This window comes from Euprymna scolopes, chromosome 41, assembly GCF_053919585.1.
Source record: "Euprymna scolopes isolate OS-2025 chromosome 41, ASM5391958v1, whole genome shotgun sequence".
Lineage (NCBI taxonomy): Eukaryota > Metazoa > Mollusca > Cephalopoda > Sepiida > Sepiolidae > Euprymna > Euprymna scolopes.
In genome coordinates this window covers 44,541,235-44,564,088 of record NC_136522.1, presented here as the reverse complement: position 1 = coordinate 44,564,088, position 22,854 = coordinate 44,541,235, and the positions used below count along the sequence as shown (strand labels likewise).

General features: G+C 32.2%; 1 protein-coding gene across 4 annotated transcripts in view; it reads right to left on the bottom strand.

Annotated features, from left to right (window-relative positions):
- The window catches only part of LOC145266488 (uncharacterized), a 167,585-nt gene that overhangs the window by 52,707 nt on the left and 92,024 nt on the right, over positions 1 to 22,854 (bottom strand). For 3 of the 4 annotated variants that reach the window (XM_080122207.1, XM_080122210.1, XM_080122209.1), the window contains 4 exons: positions 17,437 to 17,541; positions 5,776 to 5,890; positions 2,707 to 2,783; positions 1,641 to 1,883 (listed from right to left, as the gene is read on the bottom strand). In XM_080122207.1, coding sequence (XP_079978333.1) covers positions 1,641 to 1,883; positions 2,707 to 2,783; positions 5,776 to 5,890; positions 17,437 to 17,541 — 540 coding nt within the window. The remainder of the gene's footprint in view (positions 1 to 1,640; positions 1,884 to 2,706; positions 2,784 to 5,775; positions 5,891 to 17,436; positions 17,542 to 22,854) is intronic. The other variant, XM_080122208.1, reaches the window with a different exon arrangement.

The following is a 22,854-nucleotide window of genomic DNA, read 5'->3' as shown; positions in this document are numbered from 1 at the left end:
TGGATTTCTCCCAACCTAAAATTTTTCTATCACATGCTAGTTAAGTTTAATATCAAGCATAATTGAAGTACAATTTTAATACATGTTTAAAAACATTTTAATGATCGATTCAATTACGATGCATTTCTGTTACATTTCTACTAAGCATAATTACTTTATCTGTAATATTTGCTATCATTATTATCTGTTCTCGAATTGGAAATTTGCATTTGCTCTAATAAAGTAGGAGAAACATTAAAAATATGAACCATAAGAAAATATTTTAAAATCACTTCCTTCTTCTCTCTAGTAAAGTTGTTAATTTTATTTTTCTAATCTCTTTGTGTTACTGTAATTTTTACTTATTTCATTAGTTTTGTCGCACTTCTTATATACCGTCAGATTTCAATATTACATTCCAATTTCTATGCATAGGCATTATGATATGCAACTAGCTGATCTTACATGGCGTTGCCTGGGAGTTTTTCAATTGATGCAAAATATACTTCATCAAGTGTTCGAAGCATCGTTGTAATACCTCAACAATTTAAGTTATCTATTTAATTATTTGTTTTTTTTTTTAAAATAAATAATGAACCTATAGTAGTAGCAGTTAAGTTTAGGTAAGATTTTTTATTTTGTAGACGGAAGGTATACATTTTGGGAGAGGCGGACAGGTAAAAATATTCTCACATAATACCATTTTGCCCCACAAAAACTGTGAAATTGGTTTGGGGGTTTTAATAATAAAAAAAGAGATGAATCGTTGAATTTTTTGTAGCATTAAATAACCCGCAAATGGGTTGATACGTCGCAAAGTAATTAAACTAGATCTTGTTCTGTGTAAAGGTTCATTTTTATTTCAACTATTAAATAAATGGTCACCGATTGATTGTCGTACGCTGTTAAATGAAAGTAAAAGGTTGATATGTTGTAAAATAGAACGAAAATTAAACAATCAAATCACTGGCTACAAAGAAAAAAAGCAACGAATATAAATCTGCAAATAATTGTTTTCCTGAATTTTCTTGATACTGCAGAGCTTGCACCGGTTTCGCCGACAAAATCAAACACTCGCAAGCGCATCATCAAGGTTGTCAATAGCTGAATAAACGCAGTGCATTGGATCTAATAATGCTTGAATACTTCAGGCGGAATTATCGGTTATTGTCAGTATCCCACTCAGCATCATCATCTGATCATCATTCTGTAGTACAGAGGAAATATTGCTAGTTTTCCTTCATATCGCTATTTCTATTGTAGGTGTTTGATTCGGTTTCTCATGTAAGGCATTTACATTTTGAGAACTACTCAATTTAACTATCACCCTTCTCCTCCATGTGCCTAGTGCTAGGAGGAATTTGCATGAAGAGAGCTTCTCAAGAGATTTGTTTGTCGACCTCATTACCACAGAACTGCTTCTCTGCTGATTACGACAGAGTCGTTTTTAAATCCAATGCCAACAAACAGTTGGCATACATTTCCCAAATAAGCAATTATGCTTAGTTCATCGCATTCATTATTTTCAATCCCCTACCCAATATTCTTTATCTTTCAAATGACAATCATCCTACCTCATTAACCCTTATACTTGAATAGCTTTTGGACTTGATAAGAGGGAACAAGCTACAGAAATCTATTCCCTCCAAATGTTTACTTACTAATTTTCCATGGCGAGCGGCATAATGTAAAGCAGTGTTGCCCGATTGCGAGTCTACCCAATTTATAAAGTCCGGGTCTTCCTTGCAAAATCGAGCCATTCGTAACACTGTTTTTGAATCATTTTCCTTGGCCGCCTTGATGAATTGTTGCTTCCAGGATGAGTCAGAAAAAGGGAAAACTTGATAAAGGAACGTTCCGCCGTTTGCCAATTGTTGATTCTTCGACGTCAATTCCAGAAATATCTGCAATAATGAAATACCGAAGCAACTGAAGCAATTCATCTAATAAATACATAATTCAACATTTGACAAAATTGAATATTACATTGAAATGTTTGTGAAAACCTTTTCAAACATCAGGTTTATAAAGTCCATATTCAAAACAGTAAGAAGTGTTATCAGGTATTCTGCTGAATTAACAGACCAAGAACAGGTTCAAGGCATTCCCTCACACAATTGCGATGGAGACCCACCAGGTCAGTTAACGCTTGTCTCTTATCTTTAATGTGGAAGAAGTCGTGCGTGGCAATCTTTTGCAATGCAAAACTCTCGAGAAACAGGCGTAATTGGACTGCTTACATGTTCCCGCTGACCCTGCAAATGTCTAAGGTTTGTTTACTGACATTGATGTGAAAGTGTCGACACAAGTCTATTTCATATAAACAGCCTGCCGTTTGCATAGGGAAACATGTAGTGTTTGCATGTTTGTAATAATTACATCTCATAATATTACATGTTGACAAAAATGCAGACCATAATATCATTAATAAAATTCACTATCCTTTCTGCAGGTGTTGGACAAAGTAATGAAAACACGGACTAACACAGAGTTTCTGAGAAGTCATATGACAGGTTAATATGAAGTTGAACTTAATCAGGATATTAGGATTCCACTTTCCACTGGTTACCGAATGACTGACCAATTCAGCAGAGTGAAAACAATCAATATTTTCCTGTCTTCGTTCATCAGGACACTTTTATAGTACTTTCATTATTAAAGATTTTAAGCGTGTCTACTTATTTCATGTCTGGCTACACATGATGAGCGATAATACGACAAACGTACCTCGTATTTCGGATATTTTGAAGGATGAAGTATCGAGACGGACGAAGGTAACAACCCAACATTAGTGCGTATTTTCTCTGTTGCAAATAAAGAAAAATAAAAAAAATATTAAATTCAAACTGTGTTTACCAAACATAAGTCTTAAATATTAAAAACTGCAAAAGGAAGTAAAGATTACAACAATTTAAAGATAGCCAATCAAAAACTCGGAATGGAGTAAAAATCTAATGGGAATTTGATATCTGTTTGAAAGCAAAACTATTCTTGCACTTCTATTAATATTGCATCAGATTTTATGCTACATTCAATTCACCATAGGATTTCAGAATGATTATCTTTGAAAGTTCAATTCAAGGTTAGTGTAGATCTGTTGTTATGAGACTATCTTCCCAAGTGTTATCAGTCCTGTTTTTCTGGGTAGCTATTAGTGCAATATCTGTTCTGTTAGCATAGGATCCCACCGCCAGGAATTAAGTCCTCTATTTTCCTAGGTGAGAGTTAGTGGAATATTTGTTTTGTGACCATAATTCCAGTTGTTTAAAAATAAATGTTTTGTATATATATATATATATATATATATATATATATATATATATATATATATATATATATACACACACACACAAACACCCCCCCACACATATATATATATATATATAGATATATAGATAGATAGATAAATATAAAACATGGGAAAATTTTGAATTCTTTTCCTCTTTTATTCTTATATATAGAGCTGCCTTAGTAAATATCCTTCTTTCTAATAATCTATTTCACTTTACATCCACTGATACTTTTTGCCTGCCAGCCATGAGAATCTGGCGTGGAAACCACATCTTCAAGGGACACCAAACAATAAAACGCGATTTCTCCAAATGTTTCTTCACCTTCCCAAGCACGGATGTTTCACTTCTATTCATTCTAGACCGACGACATCAGCCGATTGTCCATTCTTGTGGGAAAAACGAAAAATCCAAGTAAAGAAAAATTTTCCAACTGGTTACCGATCAAAAAGTAGAACCTATCTAAATGGATGCAAATTGGCAAATTGTAATGTCGCTCATTCGCTAATATTTCAATTCCTTTTCTCCCCTTTAGCAATACGTGATCGTTCTTGGACATTTGAAGAGAAAGACGCCATTTGCAATTGTCATGACGGTCGTATTGTCTAATTTTCTTTTTTTTTTATTTCTATTTACAATTGACAATCGCTCTTTTACTTCAGCGTCTTTCTGTCTTCTTAAACTTTTCCCGCCTTTTCTTTCTTCTTTATTTTTTATTTTGTCTCTTTTTCTTTTCCTTATCCTTCTTAATATTTTTTATCTACCTAGTCCTTCTTTCTTTATCTTTTCTTTTTGTTAATGTGCACCTATTTTCTTCTATTGCCCTTTTATTTTACCTATCTTCCTTGTCTTCTCATCTTTCAACTTTTTTTCATAAAAGTAGTAGTAGGAGAAGACAATTCTTCCATTTATTCTTTCTCTTCTTCTTTTCATATTTAGCATTATTCTTCTTTTGTACTCATCATCGTTATTTGTATTTGTCATTCTTCTTCCCTTTTTTCTATCATATTTATTATTATTATTATTTGTTGTTGTTGTCCTTCTTCTTCTTCTTCTTTCGCATTTCACACCAAATAATCCCTTTGCGATAAGGGAGAGTTTAATACTCGAAACCCCACCGTCATTAACGCCACCCAATATATCAATTAAGTTTGTTTTTATCCACGATACTCCTTGCCGTCCAAAAAAGCCGCAGAAATTCCCCATAAACTGTGACAAAAAGGAAATGGTGGGAAAGTGTTCCACTTCCGCTTAGATGAATTAGGAACTCGTTAACAAGAACACCGCCATTTTTAAACATGGCGGCTGCGAAAGGAAACAAAATTGAGCAACATTTTTAGGATTTCATTTCAATCATTTTTACTTGACTTTTTCATTTATATTCTCGACGCTTTCAGAAGCCACAATTCCAGTTTTGTGTCCACCGTGTTTCTTTTTTCCTTTAAGTTTTTATTCAGAATCCGCTTTCAATACTACTACTGCTGCTGCTACTACTACTACTACTACTACTACTACTACTACTACTGTTATTATACTATTATAAATGCTAACTCAACTACTACTACTATTATTTATTCACCAATTCAGGCACCGTTTTTAAATCCTTTTTGCACCTACAACAATGCGTATTGCCACTCGCTCGTAAGGCAGACTTATTTGGGATCAGGTCTTGCATGAGATTGTGGGGAATTGAGCAGCGAGATGTCTGTTCACATTAAGTTTAAACTTTTGCATGTTAGTACGATTAGGGAAGCAGTAAAGAGGGATATAATTCCAAAGTGTAGTAATCCTAGGGAGGAAACTCTTAGAGTAGAAGGTTTTCTGGCATCTAGGGACCTTAATATTGCTTTTGCTGCTTATTGCCATGGTCGGAAGTATGTTTGTCGAGGGGACGCAAGTGCATTTAATTCTTTTACCAACTATTACTATGTAGCTATCATTGCGTTTTATGTGATCATCCAGCTCCTATTTTATCCTCCTCGATCCCTCTCCTGAATTAAACCTTCCTCGACTTCACATGCGACCTTGAGTATAGGGACAGAGTTAACATAAGGTTGAAAAATCCATTTTTCCTAAAAGAGGCATTCTTAAATGGGGGCTAAAGAATTTCTCGTTTACTGACCGAGGACAAAACATAGTAGTAACAAAACAGATGCTACACTTTGATTAAAACAAAAGTCCATTGATTCAGTCTAGCAACACACTTCAAGACCTTATTCCATGTTCTTGTCACAGTCGACACATCAAATTGCATAAACTATTAATACTGTGTAGTTATTAATCTGTCAAGAGTTTTATTTTTATAACAAAAGGAAACAACTTCAGTCTGACAAACAGGCAGACCCACAAATAAGGCTAAACTATTATACAAACAATAAAGGCTAAATAAGGCTAATAAGGCTAAACTATTATACAAACAATAAAGGCTAAATAAGGCTAATAAGGCTAAACTATTATACAAACAATATCTTAACATTATTTTATTCGGAAATAATTTCATGCTTACTTTTATTGTCATAAACGAATTTTCCGGAAAGTTTGTCTTTCAGGATAATGTCTTGGCTTTCTGGCACCGTTTCCGGCGTCTTGCATAAATAATAACCATATCCTGTCGTCAGACTCTGCAAACGAGGAAATTCTGGAAATCAATATGTTATACTAATGACTAATATGTTGACGAATGACAGAAAAAATTATCTTCCGCCAGTGTTCGCACTACTAATAATGTTCTTATCAATTAAGTTTTGAATTAATGAAGTTAAAAAAGCGAAATCAAAACGAGAGAAAGAAAAAACTTTAAAATTAGAAAATTAAAAAGATATATGTTACTGCGAACAGTGGCGAATCATAATTTTATGCATAATATATTATGCATATAAGTTTTCAGTATTTACTTTTTTACTTAAACATTTGATAAACATGTTGATGATTGGGGAATGAAACATAAATATATTTCGTATAACTTTACTTGAGTTAAATATATTTCGTATAACTTTACTTGAGTTAAATATATTTCGTATAACTTTACTTGAGTTAAATATATTTCGTATAACTTTACTTGAGTTAAATATATTTCGTATAACTTTACTTGAGTTAAATATATTTCGTATAACTTTACTTGAGTTAAATATATTTCGTATAACTTTACTTGAATTAAATATATTTCGTATAACTTTACTTGAGTTAAATATATTTCGTATAACTTTACTTGAATTAAATATATTTCGTATAACTTTACTTGAGTTAAATATATTTCGTATAACTTTACTTGAATTAAATATATTTCGTATAACTTTACTTGAGTTAAATATATTTCGTATAACTTTACTTGAATTAAATATATTTCGTATAACTTTACTTGAATTAAATATATTTCGTAGAACTTTACTTGAATTAAATATATTTCGTATAACTTTATAGATTGTTTGACTCATTTCGACATCTTATATATCTTTATTTCTATTTAACATGCCTTCTTACATCTATTTTAATTCGCAGAAAAAAGTTTTATATATTTTTTCAAAGTCTTGCAAAATAATAATGCAATAATGTTTTTAATCCTCTGATGAAAAAGTGTATATTTGAAAATCCATGGACTACGGATTTTTCTTACATCCAAACTTTTGGTATATATATATATATATATATATATATATATATATATATATATATATATATATATATATATTTTAAATATTAAAAAATGACAAAAGTCTAAAAAAAACTACAATTGTTGATGGCTACACTTTTAAATATACACTTTTTCTCTGGTTGGAACTACACAATCATCATTATATATATATATATATACATATATATATATATATATATATATATATATATATATATATATATATATATATATTAAGAGGTATATTTGGTAAAAAACAGGAAAAGTGCTCGATACATTGGTAGAGCTAAATATGTTTTTATTATTTCAATCACAGGAATATTTGCTTAAATCATTACAAGATTGTTTCTATGGAAGGGATAAACAAATTATTCAACCTATGTCATCAGACAATTTAAGTCAAAATAAATTGTAAGGAAAAGAGTTTTGATTGCATATGGATATTAAAAACCAAGAGTTTGAGTAATGGATAGAGAGGGAAACGAGGGAGGAGAGTGAGAAAGAAAAGAAGGAGAATGGATGGGAGAAGAGAAAAAGTATATTAAAATGAATTAGAATTAGAAATTAGAATTAAAAAAAAGAGAGAGGAAAAAAGTAGATGTAGAATGTCAAGAAGAAGTTGTTTGTTTTAAGGAATAAAATAAAGAAAAGAAAAAAGGGGAAGATATGACAAAATAAGAAGAGGATAAATAAGAAATGATAAAATAACGGAAGTGCATAGTTTCTGCGTGTCATAAAAAAGGTCGAAAAAGGAAAACAAGTGAGGGCTAGCGTAAGTCTCCAAAGTCACAATGGGTCAAAGTGTCTACAAAACTCAGCAGTGGTAGGAGGTAGATATAGTAAAGACGCGTCCTATTTAAGATGCCCCCATCAAATTAATATGAAGTCATTTTTATACAAAATAATAAGGGAAATAATTATAGATTTATAAATATATAGTAATAGATTTATAATTATCAAGAGTGATGAAAGGAACGAGAGCAACAAAAGGAAAACAGTTATAAATTTATTGGGTAGTAATAGAGTTTGAGTCAAATTAATAGTAGTAATAGAGTTTGAGTCAAGGAGTATAAAAAGATGGAGTTTTTTTACTTACTCTTCGGAACAATTTAGAGTTTTAATTAACATAGCTTCGGTGATTTTATTTAAGAAATCATAGTAAGTTAAGTATATGATTATAATAATTAAAGTTTAGAGTTAAGATAATTTGCTTGAGGGAAATAGTGTTTAGTATGGCGTGAAGTTGCTGAGAAGGTGGGATTTATAATGCCTGCAAACAACCGACAATTCATTTCTAATATTTAATAATTTGTCTCTATCTCTAAAATAAGTAATAAAATTTGTTTCATGCAGACAAAGAAGGTAAAGGAAATATAGAGATTTACAAGTATTGAATTTTTTGAGAATTTCCCATTTTATGGTGGATGTGATATTATATTGAATCAAACTTGAGTAGTGGGTAGTTAAAGAGGTTTTATTCGGTGATTGGGGTTATTAAAAGAGCATTTGTGGACTCTAAAACGACCCTAAAACAGGTACCAGCAAACCCAATATAGTTATTTTTTTATCGTTAAGGTTTTCTATTCGTGAAATGGTAGCTTTGTAAACAACTCCAGACCGTAAGCATTGTTGTTCTAGTGGGCATTCTGCCTTATTCATGCAGTTGCAATTTTTGGAGTTACTAATATCATTATAATTATTGTTGTTGTTTTTAAGTATTCTATTATTGTGTTTCTTAATTATTGTTTCTAGATTGTTGCTGCAACTGTAACGGAGTTTTATGGTGTTTTTATCGAAAATTTTATGTAATATGTTATTTGGGAGGAAGTGCGTTTTAACTAATTTGAAGATTTTCCCCCAAGCTTATCTTTTATCATAATATGAAAGGAAAGGTTGAACCAAATAATTTTCCTAGATCTGTGTTTATTATTATTATTATTATTATTATTATTATTATTATTATTATTATTATTATTATTAGGAGAGTTCGTTCGATGTAGTTGATGGTGGTATATCCACTATTTTTTAAAAACCGCTTCATAGAAAGGTTTGTGCTTATTAAAAATTTCTTGTTTTGAGAAGTTAGTATTAATCCTATTTTCCATGGATTTGGGAATGTAGTTAATGATGTAGTTTGGGTAGTCGGATAAGGAGTGTGTATATAATGTGTTGGGGCTGTTTTTAGTGTACGGTTCAAATGTACTTTTTTGCTAGGTTGAAAGTAACATCGAGAAAATTACCGGTTTTTAAATTAGATTTAATTTAGATGTTAAAATTATATGATGATTGCAACGTCTTGCCAGACGAGTGCCGTACCCTCAGACACTTAAAGTTCATGAGCCCAAAAGTGACTTCCATCACCACAGGACCATTTTAATAGACAAATGCCTGAGCGAGTATCTATACACAGATGATGTTACAGAGTCTTAGCTTTGTACGACAGCTAAGTCTCTCTCTCGGTTCAGAATGTTGAGATCCAGCAAAAATCAAGAGCAAGATAGCCATTAACTCGTTAAACTGCAGACCAGCTTAATGCTGGTACTGGTCTCCCGCTTTATGTTTTTTTTTAAATCAGAGATTTGCTTCTCCTAGAAAGGCTGCCTTCACCACGGCTTACGGGAGCCCTCTCCACCCCAACACACACACACACACACACACACACACACACACACACACACACACACACACACACACACACACACACACACACACACACACACACACACACAGAGTACTAGTTGGCCGTTGACCCCGAAAAAGGGTTCATATATATATATATATATATATATATATATATATATATATATATATGCTTAGTTATACTTTTTTGAAAAATGGATACCAGCAGAGTGCTCTATTATAGAGAAAATTCCGGAAATGCAAGGGTATTCTTTATATGTTTATTTGCAGAAAGTTTATATGAGATAAGTCATCGTACCCGTCGGTTTCAAACTTGATAATAGGCGACCGTTTTAGATACCAATATCAATATCAAGCTCCCTTCAGCCGATACTCATCTGTTTTATAACTGGAATTGGATCCATATACATACATTACAAGAGTTAGTTCAAATCTCGTTTTTAAAAAACTTGAAAAAAATATCTAATGTTTTCGACACCAAAGAAAACAAGACAAAAAGAAAAAGAAAGAGAAAAAAAAGTAAAAAAGCAATTTTACGCGATAACAGTTCAAATATATACAAATAACATATAACAGAAAAAATTAAAATATATATTTAAAATTTTTCTGTTATATGTTAGTTTAATATATTTTAATTGTTTATCGCGTCACGTATAAAAATATATTTTTTAATCTATTAATTTTAATTTTTTTCTGGTCTAAAAGAAGATAACTTTTTATTGACTTGAAAGCTAATTTAAAATTGGTAATTATTATTTTATCATTTTATATTTTATTTTATTCTTCTTACTATACTATATACTATCTTCATATCCCTTCTACCAACTTATTTAATATAGGTCAAGTGTAATTATTTTTAAATAGCCTGAAGGTACCTATCATAAATAAATTTTATTTTAAACCTAATCCATCGGATTGGACAAATTTATTAAATTTAAAACCCAACTTTAATTTAACTTTTAAATTTTATTTTTATAATTCCTCCAAATTTTAATTAAAACTAAAACCGACTTCAATTAAATATTTAAAATCAATTCCAATATCAAATTACATTTTTATTTAAAAATTCATAATAAAATTATATTTAAAAATTCATAATAAAATTATATTTAAAAATTCATAATAAAATTATATTTAAAGATTCATAATAAAATTATATTTAAAAATTCATAATAAAATTATATTTAAAAATTCATAATAAAATTATATTTAAAAATTTAACATTTAAATGTAGTCATTGTTTTTTGGGGGAATGTTTATCTAGCCCGAGGAAATGCTATATAATATGCCCTTATAATTATATTCCTCTTTTTTCTATTCGATATAATAATTTAACATTAAAATAAATTAAAAATAAAATCTAAAATATAAGTTATAAAAATAAAAAAATATAAATACAATTAAATAAAATATATAAAATATATACATTAAAAAAAAAAATTTAATTCGGGTTTTGTCTTTTTTACCGTCCCAGTTTATAAGGAGTGCTCTTCTCATGTGTATACGACATTTCAGGTATTCACTGCGCACATTTAAACGCTTTCTCCTGGGTCATGAAATAACCGTAAAATATGATGTTTCTCAGCATTTCAAAGTGAGCATTGTTTCCATTTCATTGAGGCTTTGTGTCCAATTTTCCTCCATTGAATGAGAAAATGTGCACCCTTTTCTTTAAGCACCCAAACGCGGGTGGCTAAGTCTGACTTAATTCTTGTTTTCGCTCTAAAGGAGCTCATATGTGAATACTATTTTTGCTTAATTGAATCTTGTATCATGTTTCAGGTATGTTTCTAGATTGGTCAGTGATAGTGGCTTCGTATTCAAGGGATTCAGCCTTACAATTGCCATCTAGTGGGCACTAATTTTTGGCTAAGCAAGAGCAGTCTATTTATTTGATTCTCTAGAGATGATGGACTTAATCGATGGTGTTGTCGAGTAACTTACTTTCACATTATTTTTTTTTTCCAGAAGCCTAAGGAAAAATACCATACTCTCTCTCTCTCTTTATATATATATATATATATATATATATATATATATATATATATATATATATAACGCTTACATATTTTACGCTTCACCAGACTATTCATTCACGTGCAATCTTCTTTTCTTCACCATATTCTCTCTCCTTCACTATTTGTTACCAAGTAAGATCTATGACTTACTTGTAGTTTCATAAAATACTTTTGCAAGCAAAATCCGATCCCGCATTTTGCTAAATCCTACCCTCTGATGAGAAGGAAAGTATTTCTTCGAAACTCCGCGGAAACTATCCACTTACTTTGTGCTTCCTTCTTAAAATTAAATATGTTTTAACTCTTTTTCAAAGTGTTTTTTACATGTTTTATTAACTACTTGTTATATATATATATATATATATATATATATATATATAAATAAATAAATGAATATACTAGCTGTACCCTGCCACGCGTTGCTGTGGCTCAATTTGGTGTAATGGAAAATTCTAATAAAAAGAGAAAATGCATGTTTCTTATAGTCTTAATACAACAATCCACTCCAAAAATTAAAAAAAAATAAAAAAAATGAAAAAATGGTACTCTTGCAGAATTGGATCCGGATCCTCGACAGTCATGTTATCATGGTTTGGGCTCGACCAATATTCAGTGGATTAAGCCGATCGTTGCTAAAACGTTGGTACGCTAAATAGAGTTCTTTTTATTGTATTAAAAAATGTGAGTTTTTAATTAATATTTGGGTGAGTTACTATACACAGATTCGAAAAAGTTGTCCAAAAACGAATAAATGAAAGCAAAGGTAAGGTAAATTACGTTTCTACCTAACTGGATAATTTTTTAGTGTTTTTATTTAATGTAAAATGTTTAATCGGCTCAAAAACGCAGTGTTTATCGATGTATTTGAAAAAGACGAATAGTCGTGGACTCTGTTGAATACGTTAAGTTAGGGAAAATCAGTTAAAAACTAAAAAAACTATACAAAACAGTGTCAGACATCCACTGATTATATGTTATCGTGACATAGGCTGGCATATTCGGTGGGTTTCTGACAGTATTTTGTATAGTTTTTAGTTTTAAATCATTTTCCCAAACTTAACATAATCAACAGTGTCCGCCACCATTTGTATTTTTCAAATACACTGATAAACACTGTTTTTCAAGCCGACTAAACGTTACAGTAAATAAAACGGGATTCTATTACTAAACACAGAAACGAAAAAGTTGTCGAGAAATAAATATAACAAATAAATGTTATCAAAGGTAAGGTAAGTTACTTTTCTACCTAACTGGATAAGATTTTAGTGTTTTTATTTGGTTTAAAATGTTTAATAGATTCGACAACATGTAGTGTTTATCGGTATATTGGAAAAATGTATATGGCGGCAGACTGTGTTGAACACGTTAAGTTTGGGAAAATGAGTTAAAACTAAAAAGCTATACAAAATACTGTCAGAAACTCACTCAATATATGTTACCGTGACATATGCAGACATGTATTCGGTGGTTTTTAACAGTATTTTGTATAGTTTTTTAGTTTTAACTCACTTTCACAAAGTTAACGTGTTTAACACAGAGTCTACCGCCATTTGTAATGCTTCAACTTTAAACGCCAGCGAACAACTTTTTTGCCTTATATAATAAAGAAAAAAAATTAAATTAAAAAATTTGGAAGATAAACAAACGAATTATTTTTTTTTTACTCATCGAGTAAACAGAAAATTAAATCTTCTAATTCGTCTCGTCAAATCGTGGTGTATGAAATGAATTGAAACGGAAGTTCAGTTCTACCAACAAAACAGGTCCGCACTATCGGCTTACGAAAAATATTTTTATTTTATTTAATATTTTTATAATTGGCGATGTTAATTAATTTTAATAACATAGAAACATCCCTCGACTCTAAAGATGGGTTGTCTGAAAATTTCAAATAAATTAGTAATGTAGAAATATGGTTTTACCGATTTTGAACGAACCAAGAATTACACACACACACACACACACACACACACACACATATATATATATATATATCTATATATATATATATATAGAGAGAGAGAGAGAGAAAGGGAGGGAGGCAGAAGCAAGGGAATTTTATGCATATATATCAAAAACATTTACCCAAAATAATAAAGAAATATATGAAAAAGAAAAAAGGAAAGAAAAACATATAAATTGGTATAGAAATCTGAAAGTCTAGAGACAGAAATAAAACGTTTCATGAAGGTAAATTGAAGGTGTCTGACTTTCCTTTCCTTATTTTGTATTCGTTACTGTTTGCGTGAAAAAATGTATGTGTATATGTGTATGAGTGCATGTGTGTATATATGCAAATAAATACACATTGTTATATATATCGATAGAAGCTTTTTGACGAGGCTATAAATGTTGTTTCTTTCGGACAGGTAGCTGAAAAATTAAAGGGTAACGAACAGTTTCATTAGAAAATTTCATTATATTAACCTTATGGCTGGAATCCTTATTCAAGTGTTATTAAAATCTATTACAAACTTTTGATTCTTGAAAATGTCTAAAAATAAAGGCTAGAGACTTGAGAACAAATTAAAATTCAGTGAATCTCACTTAATTTTCGTCTAATAAGTATGTGTCTCAATGCATAACTTATATGTTTGAATTTATCAGTTACAAATCGACCCCATATTTTGATCCTAAAAATCCTTTAAATATTTAGAATGGAACTTGAAGGATATTTATTTGATGTCTAATACCTATTATTAAAATTCCACAAAAATTGGAAGCATCTGCATTTCACGAATTGTTTCTGCTTTTTTTTACCTCCTTGGCATATAAATAAATTAAAGTAAATATAGCCTTCATTTGATCACATGACGCTTTATAAATATAGGTTACTTAGGCAGAAATGGGAAATATATGTTCTTATATAGTGTGTAACAGTTCTCTTCGAAACGTTTTATTTATTTGCTTAGCACCAACTTATTTGACGTCAGCAGTTAAAAACGACTCAGCAAACAGGCCTTTTGTTACAGCGTGATCACATTTTACTCTCCAGTTAAAAAAAAAAAAAAATGAAAACAAATAAAATCATATGATCAGTTGAAACAATTTGAAAAATATCAATCTACTGTAACGGTCAATTACAAAAAAGAAAATTGTCAAAAAACGATTATATTTTCTGCGACATGAAGCCATATTTTCTACGAAGGAAGTCATAGAAACTATTCTGAAGAGAGAGAGGAGTTTGGGTTTGCAGATCCAAATTTGGAATTCACCAAAACTCCAGGAATCACCACAGCTTATTGCCAATTAGTAATCACTATTTACTTTCCTCCTCACGAGCTCAGAATTAGAAATGGTTGACGTTTTATGTGGGAAAAATCTAGCTCCCATAAAAAGGCAGTTTGGAATTGGACCCCAAAATTGTCTAAGTATAAAAGGATATCTTTACTGACCGAGGCAGAATAGATACAACGCTTTGATCCTAAGTTGAAGACTGAGACGTATACTTGCCTTCCATTGCGGGAAGATATAAGGCAAGGTTAAAAGTGGGGAGTGGAAAGCCAGCACACAAGCGGAGATATACTCTGGCTCACACAAATGCCTGAGCAGTCTCGGTGGCATTCTCCAGTAGAGGTGCCTCGGGTGAATAGCAATAAACTAATTTGCTCTCAAAGAGAGAGGGTAAAGCTTGGGAGGGTGGATCTTCTAGAATTGCATCAGACCATACCCCAGCCCGATAGATACAAGATCATTCCGTACTCAAAAATGCCCCCAACTGTTGGACTGATTCTTAAGGACGAATCTTCGACTGCAACAAATATATTTTACTGCAAATTGAGAAGTGGGTAACAAATAACATGTGCGAAAACCGTTTAGTAAATAAATAATAAAAAATCATGCTTATTACTAGATAAAACCGAAATTATACTTTTACGCTAGAACTCCGGGATGCAGTGGCCCTAAAATACAGTTTTTTCAGGTTATGATGTGGAATACGATGTTTTTCCGGCCCCTGGTTACGGTATTTGCCTCAGTATAAAAGGATATGCTTACGGTGTTATTAATAATGTTATTTGATTATATACTGTACTGTATTTTGTTAATAATTTTTTAATGCCGTATCCCGGGGTTCTACGGAACTTGCATTCATTTTGTACGCTTGTACACTCTGTTAGTGATCAATTCAGCTTATTATACCATCTTTCAATCTTGATTTGGAGAGGATCTGTGATGAGACCATCCAGTCATTACCTCCTCTCTTTTAGAAAGTTTTATATCAGTTCTTTTATCATGAGGGCCTCTTCCCAAGCATTACCTACTCTGTTGGAGATCATGAAGAATATGTTCGTCATATTAGCACCCTCCCAAGCATTGTCCCTCCTTTTTCTTTTAGAATGGATAGTGTTGTATCTGTTCTGATATGATAATAACCTCCTCCCAGGCATTTCTTGTTTCTTTGTTTGGTGGGGGAGTAATGTAATATCTGTTCAGTTGTCATGAGACTATCCCCCAGGTAATATCTCATCCTTGATTGATAGATTAATATCTGTTCTGTAGCCCAAATAGGACCAGCATTCCAGCAGTATCTCCTACATTTGGGAGTAGCATAAGTTAACTAGAAATTGTCACAATTACCTGTTCATTAGCAAACTCAGCACTTACATTATAGAAACTAGCAAGAATATGTCACCGAAGCAAGTATATAATAATAATAATAATAATAATAATAATAATAATAATAATGACGACTGCCAGCGAAAGACGTGGAGAGTACTGGAAATCTGGGGAGACTTGTCACTCAGCTTCCAGGGAACGCCACATGTTTTTTCAAGGAGAGATGTTTGATGTCCTGTGTGAAAGCTTCTTGTGAGCCAATAATAATAATAATAATAATAATAATAATAATAATAATAATAATAAAAGTAATAATAATAAAGTCGGTATAATGCCAGTAATTCTAGGAGTACTATGAAACATTAAAAAATAGAAAAAAGATTAAGAGAAATTGGACTTAAAGAAAAACAGACTACTATTGAGATTGCAAACAGAAATGACAAAAACAAAAGAAATCTTAAGTAAAAAGCATTAGTCTCGATTGATATCACAAAAAGTAGTCGTGAAGGGTTAAGGTAGATGGAAAGATCGAGGAAAGAGAGCCCTAATGAGACCTCCAATAAAATATTGCAAAGAGGACTAGGATTATTGCGAGCCAAATTCTAGTGAAAACCAATGGTTTCTGTGAGTGAGAAATCAATGGCAAGACGCTGTTGCGATAATGCACTTATTTGCAAAGATTCACGAAAGAGGTCAAAACTTCTGGAAATCTAGGGAGATCGTTGTCACTCAGATTCCATAGAACACTATCGATTGTTTTTGATGAATAAGCTCAGATGATGACCTTTTAGAGAGCTTCTAGTGAGTAGAAATAATGTTTGATAAACCGATGTAGAATAGCAGTAAGCAAACCTCCACTGGAAAAGTACACATAGTACTGAGACTTTGGAGAGGCGTATTGCCACTTAAATTCAAAAGAAGAATAATGATCGCAACCAATGGTAAGCAGTTTTGCGATAATGCAAAGTCATTCGCAATGGTTATCGAAAGATGAAGAGTTATGAAAATCTGTGAATACTTTTATCATTCAGACTCCAGGAAAAAAATCACCTGCTATTATCAGTTAATATCTCATATGTTTTTGGATTGGATGATATGGTTCTCGATTGATTTACTGTGTCCGTGTCGGATGTATATTCGGGAGTTAAAATAATGATAAGAATATTCTATTGTTACAGCCTTAGTAATTATATAGGATGACCTACGTGAAAACTTTTAGAGAATAAATAATAATAATAATAATAATAATAATAATAATAATAATAATAATAATAATAATAATAATAATTAATTAATTAAAGAAAAATAAATAAAAACGTACCATATTTATTCCCGTCGTCTGACTAAATTTGGCAACTGTTGTCTCCCTTGATATTGTAATAGTTTCAAAAATTTCCTCCATTTTTTGACGAACTATATTATGAATCTGTAAGAAAAAGACCAATTTTCGATGTAAATTATGACAAATATTCTTTGCTTTACCAGAAGTTATAGTACTTGTCAACAACCATCTTTCTTTCTCAGCGCCAAAGCTTCAACCAGTGGCATCTTTGTGATCTCCGTCTATGTACAGCTATTTGATAAAGCAGAAGCAACATATTGATGATGGATATTGTAAGAAGATGTAGACGCGATCCGGAAAAATGCCAAAAAGTTGTCAATCAAAACACATATATTTTATATGGATAGACTTTTTCATTTTTTGTTTAGAAATGCCCCGTTGGATTTTGAAAGTTACACTGTTAAACCACATGTTTTAATTATGACATTTAAAAAGTGATTTGGTGGTACTAAATTTTACATCTAAAATCTTTATTCCAATTTTAATCAAAATACATTAAATGAATTTGATTCTAGAAAATGTATCAAATTTAAGACTTAAGCGGTCAGGTATTTTAAGAAAACACAATGCAGTATTGCTTTTTTCGGGTATCGCGCTGATTGATGGCAGGATTGGGCATGATAATTGAGCTGATTAGGACTTGTGTTAAGAGTCGACGATGAAACTGTTGCGAAGGAGCTTATAAAGAAAAAAAACTATTTATGTTACTTGAGCCAAGACAAAGATCTGGGCGCTGGTGATGAGAGGAACGTAGCTTGGTTTTAGATGCTTAAGATCAGAAGAGAGAACAACATCAGTAACGCTCAGTGACACAACCACTTGTGATGGTCGAAAATTATATCAGTAACGGTAAAATTAGAGCTGCATTAAAGCTTTTTATTATGTGAACAATCCCCAGCAACTCCTCGTTGTCTTGCTGATTCAATTTGCTTCTTTGGTGACGCAAATCAAAAAGAAGGGAAACTAACTTCAGCTGAATTAGAAGATTGATAATAATATTGAATAATATTGTTTTATGAAAGAATCCATTGCATGGTGTAGAATAATAAGCATTATTTTTTTGTCTTGAATATAGACCCGGGATCAAGGTTTCAGAGTTGACTGTGCGGAAACTTCTGGTGGAAAGTTACTTAATTAATATGCACAAGTGATTTTACCAATTTAGCCGATCAGGACGTATTCAATTTTAACCTTATGAAGATAAAGTAGCTGAATGAAACTTCCAGACTTCGCCAGCCCTAACCCGTTACCTTAGTATAAAAAGATGTGTGAAGCGTTTATTGCCAGTTTTTTAGCAGCTGAGAGTTTTTATAAAACCTTCCACTCACACATTGATGGCAAAAGAGGGAGGAAAGAGAAGACAATCAGTCGTCGCAAAAGTTTTTTTTTGAGCAACTGTCCACGCACGCTGCGTTGTTGAACAAAAGGTCGCATATTTTTTTCTTTTCATATCTGTAAATTACATTATTGTATCCAGAATTTATTTAATTATTAATTTTTATAAAAAAACAAGGACTTACGACTGGAGTTATTTTATTGTTGCCTACGGAATTCGTGACTCAGTAACAAACAAATGCTATTTATTGGAGTTTATTTCGTTCAGGAGACAGAAAGCAGGAAAAGAAAGTTGACCAACCTGACGCCAGCGAACCGTGGCCCGCGACATGTGTATTTCCCTAGAGACTTTGAGTTGTTCACTTGTTATTTTTTCAATATTATTTTATTATAATTTTTGTTCTTTTTCCTACGGAACACTGGTGAGGCTAGGGACACTGGAATCGTGCATCAACGTCGTCATCGTATAAGCGATCAAGATGACGCTATTGAACTTCCTTGGGTGTTCCGAAATCAGAACACCTAGGACTACACTTATGTACCGATGAACACAACGGACTTCACCGCGTTATATTGGCACCCTTTGGCTAAGATATGACGTTTGACTGGGATAACCCCGGGTCTTTACCGTGTAATATTGGTTGCCGCGACCGGGATTCACCCTGAGTTGAGAACGTTCATGAATTTTAGTCACATTTGATAACTGCTACCATCACGCAGGATTTCGGCCTGTTATAAAACATCTCTAGACGATCACGAATTTTGGTCACCTTTGTTGACCGTCACACAGAATTTCCATGTTGCATCTGTACACTAATTTAAGCCTGTTATAGTTGGCGTCAGTCACGCAAGAATTCGCCCTCTTGAGAGTGTGTCAAGCCACAGTGACGGGTGAGTTAATTTTCATTTTTGACTTGAGCTATTATTTTACCTTGTCGTCGGTGTGGATCCTTGAAGGCGAATAATAAGGAGAGAGAGAGAGAGAGAGAGAGAGAGAGAGAGAGAGAGAGAGAGAGAGAGAGAGAGAGAGAGAGAGAGAGAGAACAATTAATTAATTGAAAAGAGAGGCTTCGGTTGACGTGAATCATATTTTAAAGTGAAGAATAGTTACCATTTTATTAAACTACCGATTGGTGAGTCACATTGTGAAATGTTTGGTAATTAACGTTTTTAGATTATTATTTGACATGAGTAAATCGTTAAAATTTAAAGATGATATTTTTTCCTTTCGTTGTTATTGTTGTTTGTGATTAAATAATGAGAGAAAGGAAAATGAGTGGGTCAGAAGAGGATAAAACGGGGTTGTTGAATAGCGGGGTGGACACGGAGAGCGGCGAACGTCTGGAAAGTTCCACAGAATGGATAGATAGAATCCAGGAACAGATCGAAGAGAGGGTGGAGGATGAATTAGTCCCCGTAGGTGACGGAGATCTTCTGGACTCTCTTAGGAATCTAAAAATTCCCGGATTTAAGGGCAACCCAAGAGAATTGGATCATTGATTACAGGCAGTACCAAAAAAGCAAACGGGTGTTTGGATTGCAGGATGCAGAATTGATCCTGCCAGCCTATGAGGCAGCAGAAGGACCGGTATAACTGATTATTGGGGTGTAGTTTAAAGAAAACACCCAACTGATATGAAAGCAGTTGTGCTTGGCACTTGTAAAGGAATATTCCAGTGAGCGAACCGCCATTGATGCCGTGAAAGGAGCTGTTCAGACTCGGACAAAAACCAAGGATGAGGATATTGGTACTGGGAGAGGGCGAATATTTGAAAGAGTAGGGGGCTAGAATCAGTAAAACCGCCGGTCCTGTAAATTATGCTTGATAATAACTTGTAAGAATTAAAACTGATTATTTCTGATTTAAAAAAAATGTTGTGTGTGATTGATATTATTTTATTCTTAACGAGAATTTTATAGTCTGTAAACTGATTATTTCTGATGTTGGAAAAAATGTTGCTGTATGTGCTTTGATATTATTTTATGCTTAACGATAATTTGAAAGTCTTCAAACTGATTTTTCTAAAGAAAGAAAATAATCTATACATATATATATATTCCTATAAATTCGTTTTTCTTTTGTGTGTATTTATATTCATATTAAAAACCCTATTTTCTATTAGTATTTATTTGCTTTCCCACCAAAGCAAAATGTGACACGAGGTCGTTTTTATGTGGGGTTAAACCAGCTCCCCGAAAAAGGCAAAAGGAGGCACTCTGGTTGGGACCAAATATAATAATTGTCCCAGTATAGAGGGGTTCCGCTCCATTGACCGGGACAAATTACCTTAAGTGCAGCATCTGCAGACAGATACTACACTTTGATCCTGACACGAAGGCCAAGAACAACAGGGTATTTATTTGCTCCCCCACCGAGCAAATTAGGCACAAGGCCGATTTTTTACTTGAGGGGTAAAGAGGAAATGAGGACCAACTCCCCGGGGAGTAGGGGAGCTGGATAGTGACAATTGGTATGAAGGGTTGCCCCTACATTGACCAAAATCTTATATGTGGGATTGCTCCCACATATGGCCTTTGCTTGCTGTATCTGCACTGCACTTTGATCCCGGCCCGAAGGCCAAGAACAACAGAAAAAAGGCAAACCTCTTTTCTATTTATTTAAAAAGAAAATACAATTTTCTTATATATGGGTTGTTGAATTGCATTCACTAACAAAAAATCTAGCGAATTTGCATATTCTTTTAAACATTCATCTTAATTAATTCCGTATTAGTTGATTCGGTTTTCTAATGGGATAATCATCTTTAGTTAACTACTGCGTGTAATTATATTCATGCAGATATTCTACATGATTTATACTTGCATAATATTTGCGTAAAAAGTTATAGTAAACATAAAATTGTTTCCATATATATTTATGTATACGTATATATTTTTATTTAACAAATTTTGCCTGCCAAACTCCTACTAGAGTTTTTGGTCTACAGATATGAAACTTCATATATAAGATATTTGAATTCATGCAAAACTTTATATTTGGGTTTTAGCCCGGAAAAATCGGTGCAAAAGTGTGAAAAAAAAAATGAAATTTGCCAGGTGAAGGTAGAACGCCAGCATTACGAATGCATAACGTAGTAGCTATTGGTTCGTGCTTTAATTTTTCTTCTTGCACTAAACATGTTTTCATAGCCCAGACATTGACGACAGGGGCAAAATCGTGAGTTGAACGTTTTGGTTTCGATCCTCGGTGGTGGCGCATGAGTCTATTTTTTTATACTTTTTAAATCATTACTATATATTGCATCCAATCTATTTATCTATCTATCTATCTATCTATCTATCTATCAATATATCTATAAAAGTGGAAATGGCTGTCTGTCTTTTGTCTATGGTAGTTAAGGAAGACTATTATACAGAAAGGCATTACTTTACATATTCACACTTTTTAATATATACATATGCACATAACCTTATGAACAGTACATAGGGCCCGAGCAAAGCCAGGCTAAACTGCTAGTATATATATATATATATATATATATATATATATATATATATATATATATATATATATATATATATAAATAAAATGCTAAGAATATATATTGGATGCGTTCTGATGCTGTTCCGTTCTTGACGATAAATTGAAAGCATTTAAACTGGCGAATAGACAGGTATAAGGCCGATAATTGTTTTCGAACAGAAAAGATGAGATAAAGTAGAAAGTGATACTTTTAAAAATAAAATTGAAAAATGTTGAAACGAATTGGAAACATTTCAATTGAGGGATAGAAATACTTTTGAACTTAAAAATGAATAGTTGGAAAAGAAAATTTTTCATAAGGATGTAGAAAAGTACGTTATTTACACCAATCCTTAGAGAAAAGAAACCATCGGTACTGACGTTATTCTGATTTTTATAATTCATCCGGATAAGGATATGGCGTTCTCATTTTTTAGATACTTTTGTAATCAAGCACTCTGCTTTAGTTGTAATCAATAATGTAGATGTATCAGTACATTGTTGGGATTTGAAACTGCCGGTATGGATGGTAATTGACATTTTTTTTATAGTAGATGAATAGACCGTCATTGAGGTAA